General features: G+C 44.7%; 1 protein-coding gene across 1 annotated transcript in view; it reads right to left on the bottom strand.

Moving 5' to 3' along the window:
- LOC132547414 (mucin-3B-like) overlaps positions 1-25181 on the bottom strand; it is a gene marked incomplete at its 3' end in the record, with an annotated part of 48457 nt that overhangs the window by 4736 nt on the left and 18540 nt on the right. The window contains 5 exon segments of the mRNA XM_060211171.1: positions 97-15189; positions 15359-15426; positions 16257-16615; positions 16617-17053; positions 17307-24419. Of these exon segments, the coding sequence (XP_060067154.1) occupies positions 97-15189; positions 15359-15426; positions 16257-16615; positions 16617-17053; positions 17307-24419 (23070 nt within the window).

The following is a 25181-nucleotide window of genomic DNA, read 5'->3' as shown; positions in this document are numbered from 1 at the left end:
TAACTTAGACAAATTGCTGTTTTATCTGGTATCAGGATTCAGGAAAAAAAGACAAACTTCTGATATTCTGCTTTACGACAAAAGTGTCAAACTTACTCTGAATAGTATTACTTGCTGCAGGATCGAAAACTGTTGACAAAATAGTGCTTGTTATTGATTGACTAGTCACCGATTCAGCGGTACTCGTAACCTCAGAGGACCTAGAATCAGTGAACGTTGTTTCAAGAGGGATCGCTGCAGAAGACGTTGTTTTGATTGCGACAGCTGCATTGGACGTTGTTTCAGTTGTGACAGCTGCATCGGACGTTGTTTCAGATGTGACAGCTTCATCGGACGTTGTTTCAGCTGTGACAGATCCAGCGGACGTTGTTTCGGTTGTGACAGCTGCATTGGACGTTGTTTCGGTTGTGACAGCTTCAGCAAACGTTGTTTCGGTTTTGACAGCTGCAGTGGACGTTGTTTCAGATGTGACAGCTTCAACGGCCGTTGTTTCAGCTGTGACAGCTTCATCGGACGTTGTTTCGGTTGTGACGCCTTCAGTGAACGTTCTTTCGGTTGTGACGCCTTCAGCGGAGGTTGTTTCGGTTGTGACAGCTTCAACGGCCGTTGTTTCGGTTGTGACAGCTGCAGTGGACGTTGTTTCGGTTGTGACACCTTCAGCAGACTTTGTTTCAGCTGTGACAGAACCAGCGGACGTTGTTTCGGTTGTGACAACTTCAGCGGACGTTATTTCGGTTGTGACAGCTTCATCGGACGTTGTTTCGGTTGTGATGCCTTCAGCGAACGTTGTTTCAGTTGTGACGCCTTCAGCGGAGATTGTTTCGGTTGTGGCAGCTTCAACTGACGTTGTTTCGATTGTAACAGCTGCAGTGGACGTTGTTTCGGTTGTGACACCTTCAGCGGGCTTCGTTTCAGCTGTGACAGAACCAGCGGACGTTGTTTCGGTTGTGACAACTTCAGCGGACGTTGTTTCGGTTGTGACAGCTATATCGGATGTTGTTTCGGTTGTGACAGCTTCAGCGGACGTTGTTTCGGTTGTGACGCCTTCAGCGAACGTTGTTTCGGTTGTGACGCCTTCAGCGGAGGTTGTTTCGGTTGTGACAGCTTCAGTAGACGTCCCTGTTGTGATAGCATCAGAAGACGCTGCTACAGTTGTGACAACTTCAGTAGACGTTGGTTGGGTTGTGATAGGTTCAGTAAACAGTGCTGCGATTGAGACTGCTTCAGTAGACGCTGCTTCACTCGTGACTACTTCTGTTGACAATGCTTTAGTTGTGAAACTTTCTTCAGATGACGCTGCTTCAGCGGTAAATGCTTTAGTCGACATCGATTCAGTTGTCACAACTTCGTTTAATGTTACTTCGGTTGTTATAGCTTCAGTAGACACTACTGATACTATGAAAGCATCAGAAGTCGTTGCAGTTTTGAAAGCTTCAGTAGACGCCGACTCAAAATTGATCGCAACAGTAGATGTTGCTTCGGTAGTGTCGACTACATCAGCAGTCGTTGTTTTAATAGTGTCTGCTCCTGTAGTTATTGATTGAGGAGTGATGGATCCAGTCGTCGTTGTTATTGTTTGGGGATTTACTGCTTCGGTAATTATTGTATCGTTAGTAACTGCTTCAATTGTCGTTTCGTCAGAGCCTGATTCGGCAGTCGTCGTTCCGATTGTGACTGCTTCAGTAGTCGTTTCGCCATTAACTGCTTCAGCAGTCGTTGTTTTGTTAATCACTACTCCAGTTGTCGTTGCCTCGTCAGTGACTGTTCCATCAGTCGTTTTGTAAGTGACTACTTCAGCAGTCGTTGCCTCGTTAGTGACTGCTCCAGTAGTCGTTGCCTCGTTAGTGACTGCTCCAGTTGTCGTTATTTCGTTAGTGACTGCTCCAGTTGTCGTTGTTTCGTTAGTGGCTACTTCAGTTGTCGTTGTTTCGTTAGTGACTACTCTAGTAGTCGTTGTTATGGGGGCGACCGCTTCATCAGTCATTGTTACTATATTTTCAGTAGTCGTAGTTCCAGTAGAGGATGAATCAGTGACTTTTGTTTCAGTAATGACTGATTCAGTAGGTGTAACTTTATTACCTTCTAATTCCGTATACTTTGTGTTAGCAGCGACAGCTTCAGCAGATACGTCTTCAGTAGCTATTACCATAGTAGAATTTAAGTCATCATGCATTAATACATTAGTCACTGCTTCAGCACTTACCGGCTTAATAGTCGCTGTTTCATCAGCGACTACTTCGCTAGTCATTGCTGAAGAAGTGACTTTTTCAATATATACTTCCTCAGAAGTGCCTAGAATAATAGTCGTACCTGTTGTAATGGCTGTTGGATTACTGGTTTCAGGATCTGATGAAGGATCTGTTATAGTTTTCGAAGTCGTTGTTTCCAGAAGAGTTGTATCCGTTGTGGCTACCATTGGATTTGTTCCAGTTTCTGTTGTAGATATCACTGGTGATGTAATTGGTTCTAGAGTATTTGTTGTTATTGATGATGCTACTGGTGCTGTAACTTCTTCCACTGTACTCGTGGATGGTACTAACGTAGTGGTTGTTCCATGAACAGTTGAAGTCTTTGGAGATGATACCTGTGTGGTTGTTATTTCCGGAACGGTTGAAGTCATTTTTGAGGTGGTTGTTTTCGGGAAAGGGTCAGTCGTCGTGGATAATACTTTTGTGGTTGTCTGTTCTGAAACAGTTGTAGGCGATGAGGCTTCCGGAAGATTTGTAGTCGGCCTGGATGATAATGAGGTCGTTGTTACCGGAACAGTCATCGTGGTTATTGTTTCCATAGTAGATGTGGCTGAAGCAGGTGTTGTTCTTCTTGTCGTGGTAGTTATTTCGCCATCAGTAATAGTTTTTGTGGATGATACCGACGAGGTTGTTGTTTCAGGAAGAGATGCAGTAGTCGTGGATGTTATTGAAGCGGTTGTTGTTTCAGGGACAGCTGCTGTAGTCGTGGATGGAATTGAAGCGGTTGTTGTTTCAGGGACGGATGTAGTCGTCGTGGATGGAATTGAAGCGGTTGTTGTTTCAGGGACGGATGTAGTCGTCGTGGATGGTACTGATGCGGTTGTTGTTCCAGGGACAGCTGCAGTCGTCGTGGATGGTATTGATGTGGTTATAGTTTCAGGGACAGCTTCAGTCGTCGTGGATGGTACTGATGTGGTTGTTGTTTCAAGTACAGTTGAAGTCGTCATGGATGGTATTGAACCGGTTGTAGTTTCAGAGACAGCCGCAGTCGTCGTGGATGGTGTTGATGTGGTTGTTGTTTCCGGATCAGCTGAAGTAGTTGTTGTTCTTGTTGTCGTGGTAGCTATTTCGCCATCAGTAATAGCTGTTGTGGATGATACCGACGAGGTTGTTGTTTCAGGAAGAGATGCAGTAGTCGTGGATGGAATTGAAGCGGTTGTTGTTTCTGGGACGGATGTAGTCGTCATGGATGGCATTGAGGCTGTTGTTGTTTTAGGGACGAATGTAGTCGTCGTGGATGGTATTGGTGTGGTTATAGTTTCAGGGACAGCTTCAGTCGTCATGGATGGTATTGATGTGGTTATAGTTTCAGGGACAGCTGAAATAGTTGTTGATGGTAGTTTTGTTTCCGAAACATCTATATTCGAACTCGCCGAGGTTGGTACTGATGTAGTAATTGTCTCCGGTAGACTCGTATTCCCCTTTTCTGTCACTGTGGTGCTTGTTTCAGTAACAACTGTAGTCGACGTGGATGGTATTGATGTGGTTGTTGTTTCAGGGACACCTGCAGTCGTCGTGAATGGTATTGATGTGGTTGTTGTTTCCGGATCAGCTGAAGTAGTTGTTGTTCTTGTTGTCTTGGTAGTTATTTCGCCATCAGTAATAGCTGTTGTGGATGATACCGACGAAGTTGTTGTTTTAGGGACAGCTGCAGTTGCTGTGGATGGTATAGAGGCTGTTGTTGTTTCAGGGACAGCTGCAGTAGCCGTCATGGATGGTATTGAGGCTGTTGTTGTTTCAGGGACAGCTGCAGTAGTCGTGGATGTTATTGAAGCGGTTGTTGTTTCAGGGACAGCTGCAGTCGTCGTGGATGGTATTGATGTAGTTGTTGTTTCAGGGACGGATGTAGTCGTCATGGATGATATTGATGCTGTTGTTGTTTCAGGGACAGCTGCAGTCGTGGTGGATGGTATTGATGTTGTTGTTGTTTCAGGGACGGATGTAGTCGTCATGGATGATATTGATGCTGTTGTTGTTTCAGGGACAGCTGCAGTCGACGTGGATGGTATTGATGTGGTTATTATATCTGGAACAGTTGAAGTCGTCGTGGATGGTATTGATGCTGTTGTTGTTTCCGGATCAGGTGAAGTAGTTGTTGTTCTTGTTGTCTTGGTAGTTATTTCGCCATCAGTAATAGCTGTTATGGATGATACCAACGAAGTTGTTATTTCAGGGACAGTTGCAGTCGACGTGGGTGGTATTGATGTGGTTGTTGTTTCAGGGACAGCTGCAGTCGACGTTGATGGTATTGATGCGGTTGTTGTTTCAGAGACGGATGAAGTCGTCGTTGATGGTACTGATGCGGTTGTTGTTTCAGGGACAGCTGCAGTCGACGTGGGTGGTATTGATGTGGTTGTTGTTTCAGGGACAGCTGCAGTCGACGTGGGTGGTATTGATGTGGTTGTTATTTCAGTGACAGTTGCAGTCGACGTGGGAGGTATTGATGTGGTTGTTGTTTCAGGGACAGATGAAGTCGTCGTTGATGGTACTGATGCGGTTGTTGTTTCAGGGACAGCTGCAGTCGACGTTGATGGTATTGATGCGGTTGTTGTTTCAGGGACGGATGAAGTCGTCGTTGATGGTACTGATGCGGTTGTTGTTTCAGGGAAAGCTGCAGTCGTCGTGGATGGTATTGATGTGGTTGTTGTTTCAGAGACAACTGCAGTCGTCGTTGATGGTATTGATGCGGTTGTTGTTTCAGGGACAGCTGCAGTCGTCGTTGATGGTATTGATGTGGTTGTTGTGTTAGGGACAGCCGCAGTCGACGTGGGTGGTATTGATGTGGTTGTTGTTTCAGGGACAGCTGCAGTCGACGTGGGTGGTATTGATGTGGTTGTTATTTCAGGGACAGTTGCAGTCGACGTGGGAGGTATTGATGTGGTTGTTGTTTCAGGGACAGCTGCAGTCGACGTGGGTGGTATTGATGTGGTTGTTGTTTCAGGGAAAGCTTCAGTCGTCGTGGATGGTATTGATGTGGTTGTTGTTTCAGGGACAGCTGCAGTCGACGTTGATGGTACTGATGCGGTTGTTTCAGGGACAGCTGCAGTCGTCGTGGATGGTATTGATGTGGTTGTTGTGTTAGGGACAGCTGCAGTCGACGTGGGTGGTATTGATGTGGTTGTTGTTTCAGGGACAGCTGCAGTCGACGTGGATGGTATTGATGTGGTTGTTGTTTCAGGGACGGATGAAGTCGTCGTTGATGGTACTGATGCGGTTGTTGTTTCAGGGACAGCTTCAGTCGTCGTGGATGGTATTGATGTGGTTGTTGTTTCAGGGACAGCTGCAGTCGTCGTTGATGGTATTGATGCGGTTGTTGTGTCAGGGACAGCTGCAGTCGTCGTTGATGGTACTGATGCGGTTGTTGTTTCAGGGACAGCTGCAGTCGTCGTGGATGGTATTGATGTGGTTGTTGTTTCCGGATTAGCTGAAATAGTTGTTGATAGCAGTTTTGTTTCCGAAACAGCTGTATTTGAACTCGCCGAGGTTGGTACTGATGTAGTAATTGTCTCCGGTAGACTCGTAGTCCCCTTTTCTGTCACTGTGGTGCTTGTTTCAGCAACAGCTGTAGTCGATGTGGTTGTTGTTTCTGGAACAGTTGTTGTCGACGTGGACGGTACACCTGTGGATAGTGTTTCCAGAACAGATGAAGACGTAGTGTACGTCACAGATGTGGTTGTTGATTCCGCAGTTTTAGTTGTCCAAGATGGTACTTGTGTAGTAATTTGTTCAGATGGTATTTGTGTAGTTGCTGTTTCAGAAACACCTGCAGTGGTGGTATGTTGCCCTGATGTGGCAGATACTTTTTCAGTAGTCATTATCATAGTAGCATTGATGTCAACATGCATTGGTTCTGTTGTCACTGCTTCAGCACTAACCGGCTCAATAGTCGCTATTTCACTAGTGACTACTTCGCTAGCCATTGCTGAAGAAGTGACTCGTTCTATAGATACTTCATCAGAAGTGCCAGGGATATAAGTCGTACCTGTTGTGATGGCTGTCGGATTACTGGTTGCTGGATCTGATGAAGGATCTGTTATTGTTTTCGTAGTCGTTGTTTCCGCTAAAGTTGTTACCGCTGATGTTGTATCGGGAAAAGTTTTAGAAGTCGTTGTGGACATCACCAATGTGGTTAATTCTGTTCCAGTCGTCGAAGGTGGTACTTGTGTGGTTATTGTTTCTGGATTAACAGTTGAAGTCGACGTAGATGATACTTGTGCGGTAATTGTTTCTGGAGGAACACTTGTACTCGACGTAGATGCTATTTGTGTGGATATTGTTTCTGGAAGAACACTTAAAGTCGACGTAGATGCTATTTGTGTGGATATTGTTCCTGGAGGAACACTTCTAGTCGACGTAGATGATACTTGTGTGAATATTGTTTCTGGAGGAACACTTGTACTCGACGTAGCTGGTGATTGTGTGGATATTGTTCCTGGAGGAACACTTGTAGTCGACGTAGATGATACTTGTGTGGATATTGTTTCTGGAGGAACACTTGTACTCGACGTAGATGATACTTGTGTGGATATTGTTTCTGGAAGAACACTTAAAGTCGACGTAGATGCTATTTGTGTGGATATTGTTCCTGGAGGAACACTTGTAGTCGACGTAGATGATACTTGTGTGGATATTGTTTCTGAAGGAACACTTGTAATCGACGTAGCTGGTGCTTGTGTGGATATTGTTCCTGGAGGAACACTTGTAGTCGACGTAGATGAAACTTGTGTGGATATTGTTTCTGGAGGAACACTTGTACTCGACGTAGATGATACTTGTGTGGATATTGTTCCTGGAGGAACACTTGTAGTCGACGTAGATGAAACTTGTGTGGATATTGTTTCTGGAGGAACACTTGTACTCGACGTAGATGATACTTGTGTGGATATTGTTTCTGGAGGAACACTTGTACTCGACGTAGATGATACTTGTGTGGTAATTGTTTCTGGAGGAACACTTGTAGTCGACGTAGATGATACTTGTGTGGTAATTGTTTCTGGAGGAACACTTGTACTCGACGTAGATGATACTTGTGTGGTTGTTGTTTCTGGAGGAACACTTGTAGTCGACGTAGATGATACTTGTATGGTAATTGTTTCTGGAGGAACACTTGTACTCGACGTAGATGATACTTGTGTTGTTGTTGTTTCTGGAGGAACACTTGTAGTCGACGTAGCTGGTGCTTGTGTGGTTGTTGTTTCTGGAGGAACACTTGTACTCGACGTAGATGATACTTGTGTTGTTGTTGTTGTTTCTGGAGGAACACTTGTAGTCGACGTAGATGATACTTGTGTGGTAATTGTTTCTGGAGGAACACTTGTACGCGACGTAGATGATACTTGTGTGGATATTGTTTCTGGAGGAACACTTAAAGTCGACGCTGATATTTGTGTGGTAATTGTTTCTGGAGGAATACTTGTAGTCGACGTAGATGATACTTGTGTGGTAATTGTTTCTGGAGGAACACTTGAAGTCGACGTAGATGATACTTGTGTGGATATTGTTTCTGGAGGAACACTTGTAGTCGACGTAGATGCTATTTGTGTGGATGTTGTTTCTGGAGGAACACTTGTACTCGACGTAGATGATACTTGTGTGGATATTGTTTCTTGATGAACACTTGAAGTCGACGTAGATGATACTTGTGTGGTAATTGTTTCTGGAGGAACACTTGTAGTCGACGCTGATACTTGTGTGGTAATTGTTTCTGGAGGAACACTTGAAGTCGACGTAGATGATACTTGTGTGGATATTGTTTCTGGAGGAACACTTGTAGTCGACGTAGATGCTATTTGTGTGGATGTTGTTTCTGGAGGAACACTTGTACTCGACGTAGATGATACTTGTGTGGATATTGTTTCTTGAGGAACACTTGAAGTCGACGTAGATGATACTTGTGTGGTAATTGTTTCTGGAGGAACACTTGTAGTCGACGTAGCTGATACTTGTGTGGTAATTGTTTCTGGAGGAACACTTGAAGTCGACATAGATGATACTTGTGTGGATATTGTTTCTGGAGGAACACTTGTACTCGACGTAGCTGGTGCTTTTGTGGATATTGTTTCTGGAGGAACACTTGTAGTCGACGTTGATATTTGTGTAGCTGCTGTTTCAGAAACAACTGCAGTCGTTATGGATTTTACTGATGTGGTTGGAGATGTTGTTGCTTCCAGAACAATAGTAGTCGTCGAGATGTGTAATTGTGTAATTTCTGTATCCAGAAGAGCTGAACTGCTCGTTGATGGTGCTGATGTGGTGCTTAATCCCTGAATATTTGTTGTAGATGTGGATGGCACTGATGTAGAAGTTGTTTCCGGAAAATTTGTTGTCGTCGTTGATGGTACTGATGTGGTTGTTGTTTCGGGAATAGCTGTAGTCGTCGTTGATGGTACTGATGTGGTTGTTGCTTCCGGAATAGCTGTAGTCGTTGTGGATGGTACTGATGTGGTTGTTGCTTCCGGAATAGCTGTAGTCGTCGTTGATGGTACTGATGTGGTTGTTGCTTCCGGAATAGCTGTAGTCGTTGTGGATGGTACTGATGTGGTTGTTGCTTCCGGAATAGCTGTAGTCGTTGTGGATGGTACTGATGTGGTTGTTGTTTCCGGAATACCTATAGTCGTCGTGGATGGTACTGATGTGGTTGTTGTTTCCGGAACGGTTGAAGTCTTCGTTGATGGTACTGATGTGGTTGTTGTTTCCGGAACAATTGTACTCGTCGTTGATGGCACTGATGTGGTTGTTATTTCCGGAATATTTGTAGTTGTAGTTGATGGTACTGTTGTGGTTGTTGTTTCGGGAACAGTTGTAGTCGTCGTTGATGGCACCGATGTGGTTGTTGTTTTCGGAATAGTTGTAGTCGTCGTGGATTGCAGTGATGTGGTTGGTGTTTCCGGAATTGTTGTAGTCGTCGTGAATGGTACTGATGTGGTTGTTGTTTCCGGAATACTTGTAGTCGTCGTGGACAGTACTAATGTGGTTGTTGTTTCCGGAATAGCTGTAGTCGTTATGGATGGTACTGATGTGGTTGTTGTTTCCGGAATACCTATAGTCGTCGTGGATGGTACTGATGTGGTTGTTGTTTCCGGAACGGTTGAAGTCGTCGTTGATGGTACTGTTGTGGTTGTTGTTTCCGGCATAATTATGGTCGTCGTTGATGGTACTGATGTGGTTGTAGTTTCCGAAACAGTTGACGTCGTCGTTGATGGTACTGTTGTGGTTATTGTTTCCGGAATAGTTGTAGTAACCGCGGACGGTACTGTTGCGGTTGTTGTTTCCGAAATAGCTGCAATCGTCGTTAATGGTACTGATGTGGTTGTTGTTTCCGGAACGGTTGAAGTCGTCGTTGATGGTACTGAGGTGGTTGTTGTTTCCGGAATAGTTGTAGTCGTCGTTGATGGCACTGATGTGGTTGTTATTTCCGGAATATTTGTAGTTGTAGTTGATGTTACTGATGTGGTTGTTGTTTCCGGAATAGTTGTAGTTGTCGTTGATGGCACTGTTGTGGTTGTTATTTCCGGAATATTTGTAGTTGTAGTTGATGGTAGTGTTGTGGTTGTTGTTTCCGGAACAGTTGTAGTCGTCGTTGATGGCACCGATGTGGTTGTTGTTTCCGGAATAGTGGTAGTCGTCGTGGATTGCAGTGATGAGATCGTTGTTTCCGGAATTATTGTACTCGTCGTTGATGGCACTGATGTGGTTGTTGTTTCCGGAATAGTTGTAGTCGTCGTTGATGGCAGAAATGTGGTTGGTGTTTCCGTAATTGTTGTAGTCGTCGTGAATGGTACTGATGTGGTTGTTGTTTCCGGAATACTTGTAGTCTTCATTGACGGCATTGATGTGGTTTTTGTTTTCGGAATAGCTGTACTCGTCGTTGATGGTACTGATGTGGTTGTTAATTCCGGATTACCCGAAGTTGTTATGGATGGCAGTGATGTAGTTGTTGTTTCCGGAATTGCTGTAGTCGCCGTGGAGGGCACTGATGTGGTTGTTGTTTCCGGAATAACTGTAGCCGTTGTTGATGGTAATGATGTGGTTGTTGTTTCCGGAATAGCTGTAGTCGTCGTGGATGGTACTGATGTGGTTGTTGTTTCCGGAATAGTTGTAGTCGTCGTGGATGGTACAGATGTTGTTGTTGTTTCCTGAATAGTTCTAGACGCCGTGGATGGTACTGATGCGGTTGTTGTTTCCGACTTAGCTGCAATCGTCGTTGATGGCACTGATGTGGTTGTTGTTTCCGGAATAGCTATAGTCGTCGTGGATGGCAGTGATGTGGTTGTTGTTTCCGGAATTGTTGGAGTCGTTGTGAATGGTACTGATGTGGTTGTTGTTTCTGGAATACCTGTAGTCGTCGTTGATGGCACTGATGTGGTTGTTGTTTCCGGAATAGTTGTAGTCGTCATTGTTGGCACTGATGTGGTTGTTGTTTCCTGAATAGCCGTAGTCGTCATTGATGGCAGTGATGTGGTTGTTGTTTCCGGAATACTTGTAGTCGTCGTTGATGGTACTGATGTGGTTGTTGTTTCCGGAATACTTGTAGTCGTCGTTGATGGCACTGATGTGGTTGTTGTTTCCAGAATAGTTGTAGTCGTCATTGACGACACTGATGTGGTTGTTATTTCCGGAATAGCTGTAGTCGTCGTGGATGGTATTAATGTGGTTGTTGTTTCCGGAATAGCTGTACTCGTCATTGATGGTACTGATGTGGTTGTTGTTTCCGTATTAGCCGAAGTCGTTATGAATGGCAGTGATGTGGTTGTTGTTTCCGGAATTATTGTAGTCGTCGTTGATGGCAGTGATGTGCTTGTTGTTTCCGGAATAGCTGTAGTCTTCGTTGATGGTAATGATGTGGTTGTTGTTTCCGGAATAGCTGTAGTCGTCGTGGATGGTACTGATGTGGTTGTTGTTTCCGGAATAGTTGTAGTCGTCGTGGATGGTACTGATGTTGTTGTTGTTTCCTGAATAGTTCTAGACGCCGTGGATGGTACTGATGTGGTTGTTGTTTCCGGAATAGTTGTAGTCGTCATTGTTGGCACTGATGTGGTTGTTGTTTCCTGAATAGCTGTAGTCGTCATTGATGGCAGTGATGTGGTTGTTGTTTCCGGAATTATTGTAGTCGTCGTTGATGCCAGTGATGTGCTTGTTGTTTCCGGAATAGCTGTAGTCGTCGTGGATGGTACTGATGAGGTTGTTGTTTCCGAAATAGTTGTAGTCGCTGTAGGTGGTACTGATGTTGTTGTTGCTTCCGAAATAGTTGTAGACGCCGTGGATTGCAACGATGTGGTTGTTGTTTCCGACTTAGCTGCAATCGTCGTTGATGGCACTGATGTGGTTGTTGTTTCCGGAATAGCTGTAGTCGTTATGGATGGTACTGATGTGGTTGTTGTTTCCGGAATACCTATAGTCGTCGTGGATGGTACTGATGTGGTTGTTGTTTCCGGAACGGTTGAAGTCGTTGTTGATGGTACTGAGGTGGTTGTTGTTTCCGGAATAGTTGTAGTCGTCGTTGATGGCACTGATGTGGTTGTTATTTCCGGAATATTTGTAGTTGTAGTTGATGTTACTGATGTGGTTGTTGTTTCCGGAATAGTTGTAGTTGTCGTTGATGGCACTGTTGTGGTTGTTATTTCCGGAATATTTGTAGTTGTAGTTGATGGTAGTGTTGTGGTTGTTGTTTCCGGAACAGTTCTAGACGCCGTGGATGGTACTGATGCGGTTGTTGTTTCCGACTTAGCTGCAATCGTCGTTGATGGCACTGATGTGGTTGTTGTTTCCGGAATAGCTATAGTCGTCGTGGATGGCAGTGATGTGGTTGTTGTTTCCGGAATAGTTGTAGTCGTCATTGTTGGCACTGATGTGGTTGTTGTTTCCTGAATAGCCGTAGTCGTCATTGATGGCAGTGATGTGGTTGTTGTTTCCGGAATAGTTGTAGTCGTCATTGATGGCACTGATGTGGTTGTTGTTTCCGGAATAGTTGTAGTCGTCATTGATGGCACTGATGTGGTTGTTGTTTCCGGAATAGCTGAAGTCGTCGTTGATGGCACTGAAGTGGTTGTTGTTTCCGGAATAGTTGTAGTCGTCATTGATGGCACTGATGTGGTTGTTGTTTCCGGAATAGCTGAAGTCGTCGTTGATGGCAATGAAGTGGTTGTTGTTTCCGGAATAGTTGTAGTCGTCATTGATGGCACTGATGTGGTTGTTGTTTCCGAAATAGCTGTAATCGTCGTTGATGGTACTGATGTTGTTGTTGTTTCCGGAATTGGTGTAGTCGTCGTTGATGGTACTGATGTGGTTGTTGTTTCCGGAATTGGTGTAGTCGTCGTTGATGGTACTGATGTTGTTGTTTCCGGAATAGTTGTAATCGTCGTTGATGGTACTGTTGTGGTTGTTGTTTCCAGAATATTTGTAGTCGTCGTTGATGGTACTGATGTAGTGGTTGTTTCCGGAATAGTTGAAGGCGCCGTGGATGGCAGTGAATAGGTTGTTGTTTCCGGAATAGTTGTAGGCGTCATTGATGGCACTGATGTGGTTTCTGTTTCCGGAATAGCTGTAGTCGTCGTTGATGGTACTGATGTGGTGGTTGTTTCCGGAATAGTTGTAGTCATCGTTGATGATAATGGTGTGGTTGTTGTTTCCGAAATAGTTGTAGTCGTCGTTGAGGGTATTGAGGTGGTTGTTGTTTCCGGAATAGCTGTAGTCATCGTGGATGGTACCGATGTGGTTGTTGTTTCCGGCACAGTTGTAGTTGTCGTTGATGGTATTGATGTGGTTGTTGTTTCCGGAATGGATGTAGTCGTCATTGATGGCACTGATGTGGCTGTTGTTTCCGGAATAGCTGTAGTCGTCGTCGATGGTACTGATGTGGTTATTGTTTCCGGCACAGTTGTAGTTGTCGTTGATGGTATTGATGTGGTTGTTGTTTCCGGAATAGCTGTAGTCGTCGTTGATGGTACTGATGTGGTGGTTGTTTCCGGAATAGTTGTAGTCATCGTTGATGATAATGGTGTGGTTGTTGTTTCCGAAATAGTTGTAGTCGTCGTTGAGGGTATTGAGGTGGTTGTTGTTTCCGGAATAGCTGTAGTCATCGTGGATGGTACCGATGTGGTTGTTGTTTCCGGCACAGTTGTAGTTGTCGTTGATGGTATTGATGTGGTTGTTTCCGGAATGGATGTAGTCGTCATTGATGGCACTGATGTGGCTGTTGTTTCCGGAATAGCTGTAGTCGTCGTCGATGGTACTGATGTGGTTGTTGTTTCCGACACAGTTGTAGTTGTCGTTGATGGTATTGATGTGGTTGTTGTTTCCGGAACGGGTGTTGTCGTCATTGATGGCACTGATGTGGTTGTTGTTTCCGGAATAGGTGTAGTCGTCGTCGATGGTACTGATGTGGTTGTTGTTTCCGGCAGAGTTGTAGTTATCATTGATGGCACTGATGTGGTTGTTGTTTCCGGCACAGGTGTAGTTGTCGTTGATGGTATTGATGTGGTTGTTGTTTCCGGAATAGTTGTAGGCGGAGTGGATGGTACTGAAGTGGTTGTTGTTTCCGGAATAGTTGTAGTTGTCGTTGATGGTATTGATGTGGTTGTTGTTTCCGGAATAGCTGTAGTCGTCATTGATGGCACTGATGTGGTTGTTGTTTCCGACACAGTTGTAGTTGTCGTTGATGGCACTGATGTGGTTGTTGTTTCCGGAATAGTTGTAGGCGGCGTGGATGGTACTGAAGTGGTTGTTGTTTCCGGAATAGTTGTAGTTGTCGTTGATGGTATTGATGTGGTTGTTGTTTCCGGAATAGCTGTAGTCGTCGTTGATGGTACTGATGTGGTTGTTGTTTCCGGAATATGTGTAGTCGTCGTTGATGGCACTGATGTGGTTGTTGTTTCCGGAATAGCTGAAGTCGTCGTTGATGGCAGTGATGTGGTTGTTTCCGGAATAATTGTAGTCGTCATTGATGGTACTGATGTGGTTGTTGTTTTCGGAATAGCTGTTGTCGTCGTTGATGGCACTGATGTAGTTGTTGTTTCCGGAATAGCTGAAGTCGTCGTTGATGGAACTGATGTGGTTGTTGTTTCCGGAATAGCTGAAGTCGTCGTGGATGGAACTGATTTTGTGGTTGTTTCCGGACTAGCTGTAGTCGTCATTGACGGTACTGATGTGGTTGTTGTTTCCGGAATAGCTGTAATCGTCGTTGATGGTACTGATGTGGTTGTTGTTTCCGGAATAGGTGTAGTCGTCGTTGATGGCACTGATGTGGTTGTTGTTTCCGGAATAGCTGAAGTCGTCGTTGATAGCAGTGATGTGGTTATTTCCGGAATAGTTGTAGTCGTCATTGATGGTACTGATGTGGTTGTTGTTTCCGGAATAGCTGTTGTAGTCGTTGATGGCACTGATGTGGTTGTTGTTTCCGGAATAGCTGAAGTCGTCGTTGATGGAACTGATGTGGTTGTTGTTTCCGGAATAGCTGAAGTCGTCGTTGATGGAACTGATGTGGTTGTTGTTTCCGGAATAGCTGAAGTCGTCGTTGATGGAACTGATGTGGTTGTTGTTTCCGGAATAGCTGAAGTCGTCGTTGATGGAACTGATGTGGTTGTTGTTTCCGAAATAGTTGTAGTCGCTGTGGATGACACTGAGGTGGTTGTTGTTTCCGGAATAGATGTTGTTGTCGTTGATTCTACTCTTGTTGTTGTTACGGTGGAAGTGTTTTCCGGAATAGTCGTGTCGATGGACGTCGTATCTGGATCTTGTATTCCCGATGTAGTTGTTTCAAGTCTAGTTGTTTTCAGGTTACTTGTCGATATCTGTGATATTGTTGAAAGTTCTGGTACATTGCTCGTGTGTACATTTGATGCTGTAGTCGGACTGGAAGAGCTCATTTCTAACGTCACCGGACTATCAGTAGAAGAAGTCATTTCTGGTGCATCAGTCATTCCTGGAGCAATAACGGATGAACCTGTTATGAAATAGAAAATTGTCTTTAATCTTTTTTTTTATATTCTGATCGACTGAACGACACAATTAACACAATTCCCAGGGGTTTTCGCATACTTAGCATACGAGTGTCACCGGGATATCGAAACCTAAATTGAATCACTTACCGTATTAAGGACAAATATTCTTACCCTTTTTAACGTCTATGCTTCGACCATTTAGTTGATAGCGATATCCCCTCAAAGGCAGGTTGTACCGCCTAAGTCAATAGATCCTTGGTCTTAAATCTAATCCATTGAAAACTAGTCTTAAAACTCGTCTGCAATGTTAGACTTGTTATTTCGAAACAATATCAACAACACCCCAAAGAAGTGTTCGCGAAATTTCTTTGGTAGCGTTGTAACATAATCGTATGTGAGAGAGACAGAGTTCTGATATTCCCAACAGTTACTTTAGTAGTACCAGGGGACTTCTGAGGGGAAGAATGGGTGGCGCTATAGCAGCGCACCATTCATTCAACAAGACGTACGGGGTTCGATTCCTCGAACATAGGGGTAAAGGTATTTGGTGCCTTGCCAGACCGCACGGATTTTCAAAAGGAACTTCCTTAGAAACCTCTAGTTCCTTTCCATCCAGGTCAAAAAGAGAAATTGATATAAGTAAATATATTCTGGTGTTGTATATCACGTGATCTCTACCTATTATATCGAAAGTCAGAACACTACGTTCCTTTCTGCAGAACATTTTACGTGCGTCAATAAAAACAAACATGACAACACATTATCCCCCGCGCCCCGCTGTTTATAAGGAAGACACACAATTATACATATATCTTGCTAATATTTTGATAACAGGTTACTCCATTCCACCACTGTTACTGATATTTTAATGTATATCATATTTTACTGTTAATAATGATGAATGAGGATTGACATCATTGTACTGATAACTTAATCAACCTTTCTTACAAGATTTATTACAATTGTTACAGTTGTAGACTGTGATGTCGGTTCTGTTGTAGTTGTGGACTATGGTGTCGGTTCTGTTGTAGTTGTGGACTATGGTGTCGGTTCTGTTGTAGTTGTAGACTGTGGTGTCGGTTCTGTTGTAGTTGTAGACTGTGATGTCTGTTGTAGTTGTGGACTGTGGTGTCGGTTCTGTTGTAGTTGTGGACTGTGATGTCGGTTCTGTAGTAGTTGTGGACTGTGGTGTCGGTTCTGTTGTAGTTGTGGACTGTGGTGTCGGTTCTGTTGTAGTTGTGGACTGTGGTGTCTGTTGTAGTTGTGGACTGTGATTTCGGTTCTGTTGTAGTTGTAGACTGTGGTGTCTGTTGAAGTTGTGGACTGTGGTGTCGGTTCTGTTGTAGTTGTGGACTGTGATGTCGGTTCTGTTGTAGTTGTGGACTGTGATGTCGGTTCTGTTGTAGTTGTGGACTGTGATGTCTGTTGAAGTTGTGGACTGTGGTGTCGGTTCTGTTGTAGTTGTGGACTGTAGTGTCGGTTCTGTTGTAGTTGTGGACTGTGGTGTCGGTTCTGTTGTAGTTGTGGACTGTGGTGTCGGTTCTGTTGTAGTTGTGGACTGTGGTGTCGGTTCTATTGTAGTTGTGGACTGTGATGTCGGTTCTGTTGTAGTTGTGGACTGTGATGTCTGTTGATGTTGTGGACTGTGGTGTCTGTTGTAGTTGTGGACTGTGGTGTCGGTTCTGTTGTAGTTGTGGACTGTGATGTCTGTTGAAGTTGTGGACTGTTGTGTCGGTTCTGTTGTAGTTGTAGAATGTGTTGTCAGTTCTATTTTATTTTTCAGATTTTGTGTCGGTTCTGTTGTAGTAATGGACTGTAAAACCAATAAGTTGGTGTGTTTTGGAGCATAGTAATAGGTATATAAACCTTATGGATTGAGAACCTTCGCATTTTTAAAATTTCTTTTCAAAATTATCTCGATATTTAATTTTCCGTGGGTAACAAACACCCTCAACAGAATTCAAAGGTTGTTGATAACGATTTGTTGATGGTTTTGTGAAGGTGAGATCGGACCAAGCAGATCTCAGGTGTGGTAAGTCCGTATACAAAGGTTAGATAAGTAAACCATCAAGTGATTCCATTCTTTATTATTCCGCTGTACATTTCATTACAATCTTACCTGTATGTATCTCCGGTGTAGTTTGTGAATAGGATGCTGAAGCGGTTGTACTCTGCAACATTGTCTCAGTCCTACTAGTTACAGGTGTTGTTGAAATCGTAGTCAGCATATTGGTGGTAGGGTTCATGGTGGGTACAGTTGTTGTAGGTGTCGTGGTAGGCACAGTTGTCGTAGTAGGCACAGCTGTTGTAGGTGTAGTGGTAGACACAGTTATTGTAGGTGTAGTGGTAGGCACAGCTGTTGTAGGTGAAGTGGAAGTAACAGTTGGTGTAGGTGTCGTGGTAGGCACAGCTGTTGTAGGTGTAGTGGTAGGCACAGTTGTTGTAGGTGTAGTGGTAGGCACAGTTGTTGTAGGTGTAGTGGTAGGCACAGTTGTTGTAGGTGTCATGGTAGGCACAATTGTTGTTGTTATTGTGGTAGATAAAGCTGTAGGTACAGTTGTGGTAGGTTTCGTGGTAGGTATAATTGTCGTAGAGCTCGTTGTTGGCTCTGTAGTTGTCGGTTCTGTGGTTGTCTGTCCTGTAGTTGACGGTTCTGTGGTTAACGGTTCAATAGTTGACGGTTCTGTGGTTAACGGTTCAATAGTTGACGGTTCTGTGGTTAACGGTTCAATAGTTGTCGGTTCTGTGGTTGTCGGTCGTGTAGTTGTTGGCTCTGCAGTTGTCGGTTCTGTGGTTGTCGGTCCTGTAGTTGACGGTTCTGTGGTTGTCGGTTCTGTGGTTGTCGGATCTGCAGTTGTCGGTTCTGTGGTTGTCGGTCCTGTAGTTGACGGTTCTGTGGTTGTCGGTTCTGTGGTTGTTTGTTCTGTGGTTGTCGGTTCTGTAGTTGTCGGTCGTGTAGTTGTCGGTCGTGTAGTTGTCTGTTCTGTGGTTAACGGTTCTGTAGTTGTTGGTTCTGTGGTTGTCGGTTCTGTGGTTAACGGTTCTGTGGTTGTCAGTTCTGTGGTTGTCGGTTCTGTGGTTGTAGGTTTTGTAGTTGTCGTTTCTGTGGATGTCGGTTCTTTGGTTAACGGTTCTGTGGTTAACGGTTCTGTAGTTGTCGGTTCTGTAGTTGTCGGTTGTGTAGTTGTCAGTTCTGCGGTTAACAGTTCTGTGGTTGTCTGTTTTGTGGTTGTCGGTTCTGTAGTCGGTTTTGTGGTTGTCGTTTCTGAGGTTAACAGTTCTGTAGTTGTCGGTTCTGTGGTTGTTGGTTTTGTAGTTGTCAGTTCTGTAGTTGTCGGTTGTGTAGTTGACGGTTCTGTGGTTGCCGGTCGTGTAGTTGTCGGTTCTGTGGTTGTTGGTTCTGTGGTTGTCGGTTCTGTGGTTGTCGGTTCTGTGGTTGTCGGTTCTGTAGTTGTTGGTTTTGTAGTTGTCAGTTCTGTAGTTGTCGGTTGTGTAGTTGACGGTTCTGTGGTTGCCGGTCGTGTAGTTGTCGGTTCTGTGGTTGTCGGTTCTGTGGTTGTCAGTTCTGTGGTTGTCGGTTCTGTGGTTAACGGTTCTGCGGTTAACGGTTCAATAGTTCTCGGTTCTGTGGTTGTCAGTTCTGTGGTTGTTGGTTCTGTGGTTGTCTGTCCTGTGGTTGTCGGTTCTGTAGTTGTTGGTTTTGTGGTTGTCGGTTCTGAGGTTAACGATTCTGTTGTTGTCTGTTCTGTGGTTGTTGGTTTTGTGGTTGTCAGTTCTGTAGTTGTCAGTTGTGTAGTTGACGGTTCTGTGGTTGTCGGTTGTGTAGTTGTCGGTTGTATAGTTGATGGTTCTGTGGTTGTCGGTTCTGTGGTTGTCTGTTCTGTGGTTGTCGGTCCTGTAGTTGTCGTTTCTGTGGTTGTCGATTCTGTGGTTGTCACTTCTGTGGTTGTCGGTTCTGTGGTTGTTGGTTCTGTGGTTGTCGAATCTGTAGTTGTCGGTTCTGTGGTTAACAGTTCTGTGCTTGACGGTTCTTTGGTTGTCGGTTGTATAGCTGACGGGTCTGTGGTTGATGGTTCTGTGGTTGTCAGTTCTGTGGTTGTCTGTTCTGTGGTTGTCGGTCCTGTAGTTGTCGTTTCTGTGGTTGTCGTTTCTGTGGTTGTCGGTTGTGTAGTTGTCGGTTCTGTGGTTGTCGGTTCTGTGGTCGACGGTTCTGTGGTTGTCGGTTCTGTGGTTGTCGGTTTTGTGGTTGACGTTTCTGTGGTTGACGGTTCTGTGGTTGTCGGTTGTGTAGTTGACGTTTTTGTGGTTGACGGTTCTGTAGTTGTCGGCTCTGTGGTTGACGGTTCTGTAGTTGACGGTTCTGTGGTTGTCGGTCCTGTAGTTGTCGTTTCTGTGGTTGTCGGTTCTGTGGTTGTTGGTTCTGTGGTTCTCGAATCTGTAGTTGTCGGTTCTGTGGTTGACGGTTCTGTGGTTGTCGGTTGTATTGTTGACGGTTCTGTGGTTGATGGTTCTGTGGTTGTCAGTTCTGTGGTTGACGGTTCTGTGGTTGTCGGTTGTATAGTTGACGGTTCTGTGGTTGTCGGTTCTGTGGTTGTCAGTTTTGTAGTTGACGGTTCTATAGTTGTCGGTTTTGCAATTGACGTTTGTGTAGTTGAGTGTTGTGTAGGTATCGGTTCTGTGGTTGACGGATCTGTAGTTGACGGTTCTGTAGTTGTCGGTTCTGTGGTTGTCGGTTCTGTGGTTGACGGTTGTGAAGTTGCCAGTTCTGTGGTTGTCGGTTTTGTGGTTGTCGGTTGTGTAGTTGACGGTTCTGTGGTTGTCGATTTTGTAGTTGACGGTTCTGTAGTTATCGGTTCTGTAGTTATCAGTTCTGTGGTTGAAGGTTGTGTAGTTGACGGTTCTGTGGTTGTCGGTTCTGTGGTTGTCGGTTCTGTGGTTGACGGTTCTGTGGTTGTCGGTTCTGTGGTTGACGGTTCTGTAGTTGACGGTTGTGTAGTTGACAGTTCTGTGGTTGTTGGTTCTGTGAGTGACGGTTCTGTGGTTGACGGTTCTGTAGTTGTCCGTTCTGTGGTTGTTGGTTCTGTGGTTGACGGTTCTGTGGTTATCGATTCTGTTGTTGGTTCTGTGGTTGACGGTTCTGTGGTTGTCGATTGTGTAGTTATCGGTTCTCTAGTTGTCGGTTCTGTGGTTGACGGTTCGCTGGTTGTCAGTTCTGTAGTTGTCGGTTCTGTAGTTTTCAGTTCTGTGGTTGTCTGTTCTGTGGTTTTTGGTTGTGTAGTAAACGGTTCTGTGGGTGTCAGTTGTTTTGTTGTCGGTACTGTGGTTGTCGGTTCTGTTGTTGAAAGTTCTGTAGTTGTCTGTTCTGTAGTTGTCCGTTCTGTGGTTGTTGGTTTTGTGGTTGTCAGATCTGTAGTTGTCGGTTGTGTAGTTGTCAGTTCTGTGGCTGTTTGTTCTGTGGTTGTCGGTTGTGTAGTTATCGGTTTTGTGGTTGTCGGTTCTGAGGTTAACGGTTCTGTAGTTGTCAGCTCTGTAGTTGTTGGTTTTGTGGTTGTTGGTTCTGTGGTTGACGGTTCTCTAGTTGTCGGTTCTGTGGTTGACGGTTCTGTAGTTTTCGGTTCTGTGGTTGTCGGTTCTGTAGTTTTCGGTTCTGTGGTTGTTTGTTCAGTGGATGACGGTTTAGTAGTTGTCGGTTGTGTAGTTGTCGGTTCTGTGGGTGTCAGTTGTTTTGTTGTCGGTACTGTGGTTGTCTGTTCTGTGGTTGTCAGTTGTGTAGTTGTCGGTTCTGTGGGTGTCAGTTGTTTTGTTGTCGGTTTTGTGGTTGTCGGTTGTGTAGTTGACAGTTCTGTAGTTGTCGGTTGTGTAGTGGACGGTTTTGTAGTTGTCGGTTCTGTGGATGTCGGTCCTGTGGTTGTCGGTTCTGTGGTTGTCGATTCTGTAGTTGTCGGTTCAGTGATTGTTGGCTCTGTGATGGTCGGTTGTGTAGTTGTCGGGTCCGTAGCTGTCGGTTCTGTGGTGGTCGGTTGTGTAGTTGTCGGCTCTGCAGTTGTCGGTTCTGTGGTTGTCGATTCTTTAGTTGTCGGTTCTGTGATTGTTGGTTCTGTGATGGTCGGTTGTGTAGTTGTCGAGTCTGTAGCTGTCGGTTCTGTGGTGGTCGGTTGTGTAGTTATCGGCTCTGTAGTTGTCGGCTCTGTAGTCGTCGGTTGTGTAGTTGTCGGTTTTGTGGTTGTCGGTTTTGTGGTTGTTGGTTGTGTAGTTGTCGGTTGTGTAGTTGTCGGTTCTGTGGTTGTCGGTTCTGTACTTGTCGGTTCTGTGGTTGTCAGTTCTGTGGTTGTTGGTTGTGTAGTTGTCGGTTGTGAAGTTGTCGGCTCTGTAGTTGTCGTTTGTGTAGTTGTCGGTTCTGTTGTTGTCGGTTCTGTGGTTGTCTGTTGTGTAGTTGTCGTCTCTGTAGTTGACGGTTCTGTGATTGACGGTTCTGTGGTTGTCGGTTGTGTAGTTGACGGTTCTGTGGTTGATGATTCTGTGGATATCGGTTGTGTAGGTTCTATGGTTGTCGGTTGTGTATTTGTCAGTTGTGTAGTTGATGGTTCTGTGGTTGTCGGTTCTGTGGTTGTCGGTTGTGTAATTGTCGGCTCTGTAGTTGTCGGCTCTGTAGTCGTCGGTTGTGTAGTTGTCGGCTTTGTAGTTGTCAGTTGTGTAGTTGTCGGTTTTGTAGTTGTCGGTTGTGTAGTTGTCGGTTTTGTAGTTGTCGGTTGTGTAGTTGTCGGTTGTGTAGTCGGTTGTGAAGTTGTCGGTTGTGTAGTTGTCAGCTCTGTAGTTGTCGGTTGTGTAGTTGTCGGTTGTGTAGTTGTCGGTTGAGTAGTTGTCGGTTCTGTGGTTGTTGGTTGTGTAGTTGTTGGTGGTGTAGTTGTCGGTTGTGTAGTTTTCGGCTCTATAGTTGTCGGTTGTGTAGTTGTCGGTTCTGTGAATGTTGGTTGTGTAGTTGTCGGCTCTGTAGTTGTCGATTGTGTAGTTGTCGGTTGTGTAGTTGTCGGTTGTGTGGTTGTCGGTTGTGTAGTTGTCGGTTCTGTGAATGTTGGTTGTGTAGTTGTCGGCTCTGTAGTTGTCGGTTGTGTAGTTGTCGGTTGTGTAGTTGTCGGCTCTGTAGTTGTCGATTGTGTAGTTGTCGGTTCTCTAGTCGTCGTCTCTGTAGTTGATGGTTTTGTGATTGACGGTTCTGTGGTTGTTGCTTGTGTAGTTATCGGTTGTGTAGTTGTCGGTTCTGTAGTTATCTGTTCTGTGGTTGTCTGTTCTGTGGTTATCGGTTCTGTGGTTGTCTTTTCTGTAGTTGACGGTTTTGTGGTTGACAGTTCTGTGGTTGTCGGTTCTGTAGTTGACGGTTCTGTAGTTGACGGTTCTGTGGTTGACGGTTCTGTGGTTGACTTTTCTGTAGTTGACGGCTCTGTGGTTGACGGTTCTGTGGTTGACGGTTGTGTAGTTGTCGGTTGTGTAGTTGTCGGTTTTCTAGTTGCCGGTTCTGTGGTCGTCGGTTCTGTGGTTGACGGTTCTGTGGTTGGCTTTTCAGTAGTTGACGGTTCTGTGGTAGTCGGTTCTGTGGTTATCGGTTCTGTGGTTGTCTTTTCTGTAGTTGACGGTTTTGTGGTTGTCGGTTCTGTTGTTGTCTTTTCTGTAGTTGACGGTTCTGTAGTTGACAGTTCTGTGGTTGACGGGTCTGTAGTTGTCGGTTGTGTAGTTGTCGGTTCTGTGGTTGTCGGTTCTGTGGTCGTCGGTTCTGTGGTTGACGGTTCTGTGGTTAACGGTTCTGTAGTTGTCAGTTCTCTGGTTGACGGTTCAGCGGTTAATGGTTCTGTGGTTGTCGGTTGTGTAGTTGACGGTTCTGTGGTTGACGGTTCTGTAGTTGTCGGTTGTGTAGTTGTCGGTTCTGTGGTTGTCGGTTCTGTGGTCGTCGGTTCTGTGGTTGACGGTTCTGTGGTTAACGGTTCTGTAGTTGTCAGTTCTCTGGTTGACGGTTCAGCGGTTAATGGTTCTGTGGTTGTCGGTTGTGTAGTTGACGGTTCTGTGGTTGACGGTTCTGTAGTTGTCGGTTCTGTGGTTGACGTTTCTATAGTTGATGGTTCTGTAGTTGTCGGTTCTGTGGTTGTCAGTTCTGTGGTTGTCAGTTCTGTAGTTGACGGTTTTGTGGTTGACAGTTCTGTGGTTGTCGGTTCTGTAGTTGTCGGTTCTGTGGTTGACGTTTCTATAGTTGACGGTTCTGTAGTTGTCGGTTCAGTGGTTGTCGGTTCTGTAGTTGTCGGTTCTGTGGTCGACGGTTCTGTGGTTGTTGGTTGCGTAGTTGTCGGTTTTGTGGTTGTCGGTTCTGTGGTTTTCGGTTCTGTGGTCGTCGGTTCTGTGGTCGACGGTTCTGTGGTTGTCGGTTCTGTGGTTGTCGGCTCTGTGGTTGACGTTTCTGTGGTTGACGGTTCTGTGGTTGTCGGTTGTGTAGTTGACGTTTTTGACGGTTCTGTAGTTGTCGGCTCTGTGGTTGACGGTTCTGTGGTTGTCGGTTCTGTGGTTGACGGTTCTGTACTTGTCGGTTGTGTAGTTGTCGATTCTGTAGTTGTCGATTCTGTAGTTGTCGGCTCTGTGGTTGACGGTTCTGTGGTTGTCGGTTCTGTGGTTGACGGTTCTGTACTTGTCGGTTGTGTGGTTGACGGTTCTGTGGTTGACGGTTCTTTGATGATCGGTTCTGTAGTTTTCGGTTCTGTGATGGTCGGTTGTGTAGTTGTCGGCTCCGTAGTTGACGGTTCTGTAGTTGACGGTTCTGTGGTTGACGGTTCTGTAGTTGTCGGTTCCTTATATGTCGGTTCTGTAGTGATCAGTTCCGGACTTGTTGTTTCCGTAACAGTAGTTTCGGTTGTTGTACCTGAAGTAGATAGTTGTGAAGAAATAGAATCAATTGTAGCGGAATTGGTGGTTTTTGACTCCGTTTTCGTTGTTTCTGTAGTCGTTGTTTCTATGGTCGTTGGTTCTGATGTTGTTTCGTGATTCGTTGTTGATTCCGAAGCGGAAACATGTAACGCCGTTGTCTGTGTAGTTGGTAAGTTCGTTGATGTAGACCCTGCATATATATTAGCTACCGTAGTGGTTGATGGTGTCGATGTTGAGAAGAGCTGTGTTGAAGGGTCGGAGGTTATGGGGTCAGTGCTAGTCAGTATTCCCTCCTTCGTTGTTAAGCTATCCACATCGCCTACTTGTCCTTCAGATTAAAAGAAATGGAAAGAAATCAATCGAGATGTCGGCTATTCTATAATCTATATTTATCAGCGTCGATACGGAAAAAAATCCATTGATAGTGAAAAGCACGAGAGGGAACAAACAAAACAAAAACGGACAAACTGGAACAGAAAAAAACAATACCAACAAAATTACAAAATTACAACAACAAAAAAAAAAACCGAAAGTTTATATAGAATATTGCTGGTGACTGTTATAAAATATAACTACCAGTCCAATCACAAAACTGGACCTCTTTTTATATCGATTGATTTCTTTGTCATTTCTTAGTGTTCAGAAGCCATCAAGTGCGGTGGATATAACTAGCCAGTACATGTTCCATAATTCTTTACTTAAGCAACGGAAAGAATGTATGACTGTTAGCCAGCCACTGCTTGGCCGAATCATTGATCATGTATTATTTCATCAGAATTCATCAGGTTGTATCAAAATTCCAACATGTCAAACATTAGTGTTACTCAGCTTTACTTTACAATACTGAGTGTAAGATAACTGATTACAAAACGGCATTGTAGGCATATCATGGCAAAATGATTCTCGGACATTAAAGCTGTCCGGTTTGTCTATATAGAAACCTTAACAACCTGTATGTTAGGTTATTACATAAAACACGTTGCCAGATAAGATGTCCCATGTAGTGCGGATGATTTACTGAAGTTCACGTCAAGCGATTAAAACGTTGTAATATCTTAAAATCTTGTGATCTACAGTGTTATCAAATTTG

The sequence above is a fragment of the Ylistrum balloti genome, unplaced genomic scaffold, assembly GCF_031769215.1.
Source record: "Ylistrum balloti isolate Yb309-2 unplaced genomic scaffold, AGI_CSIRO_Ybal_v1 Utg369954, whole genome shotgun sequence".
Lineage (NCBI taxonomy): Eukaryota > Metazoa > Mollusca > Bivalvia > Pectinida > Pectinidae > Ylistrum > Ylistrum balloti.
The sequence above is the reverse complement of the archived record's forward strand: the minus strand, read 5'-3'. Positions and strand labels throughout refer to the sequence as shown.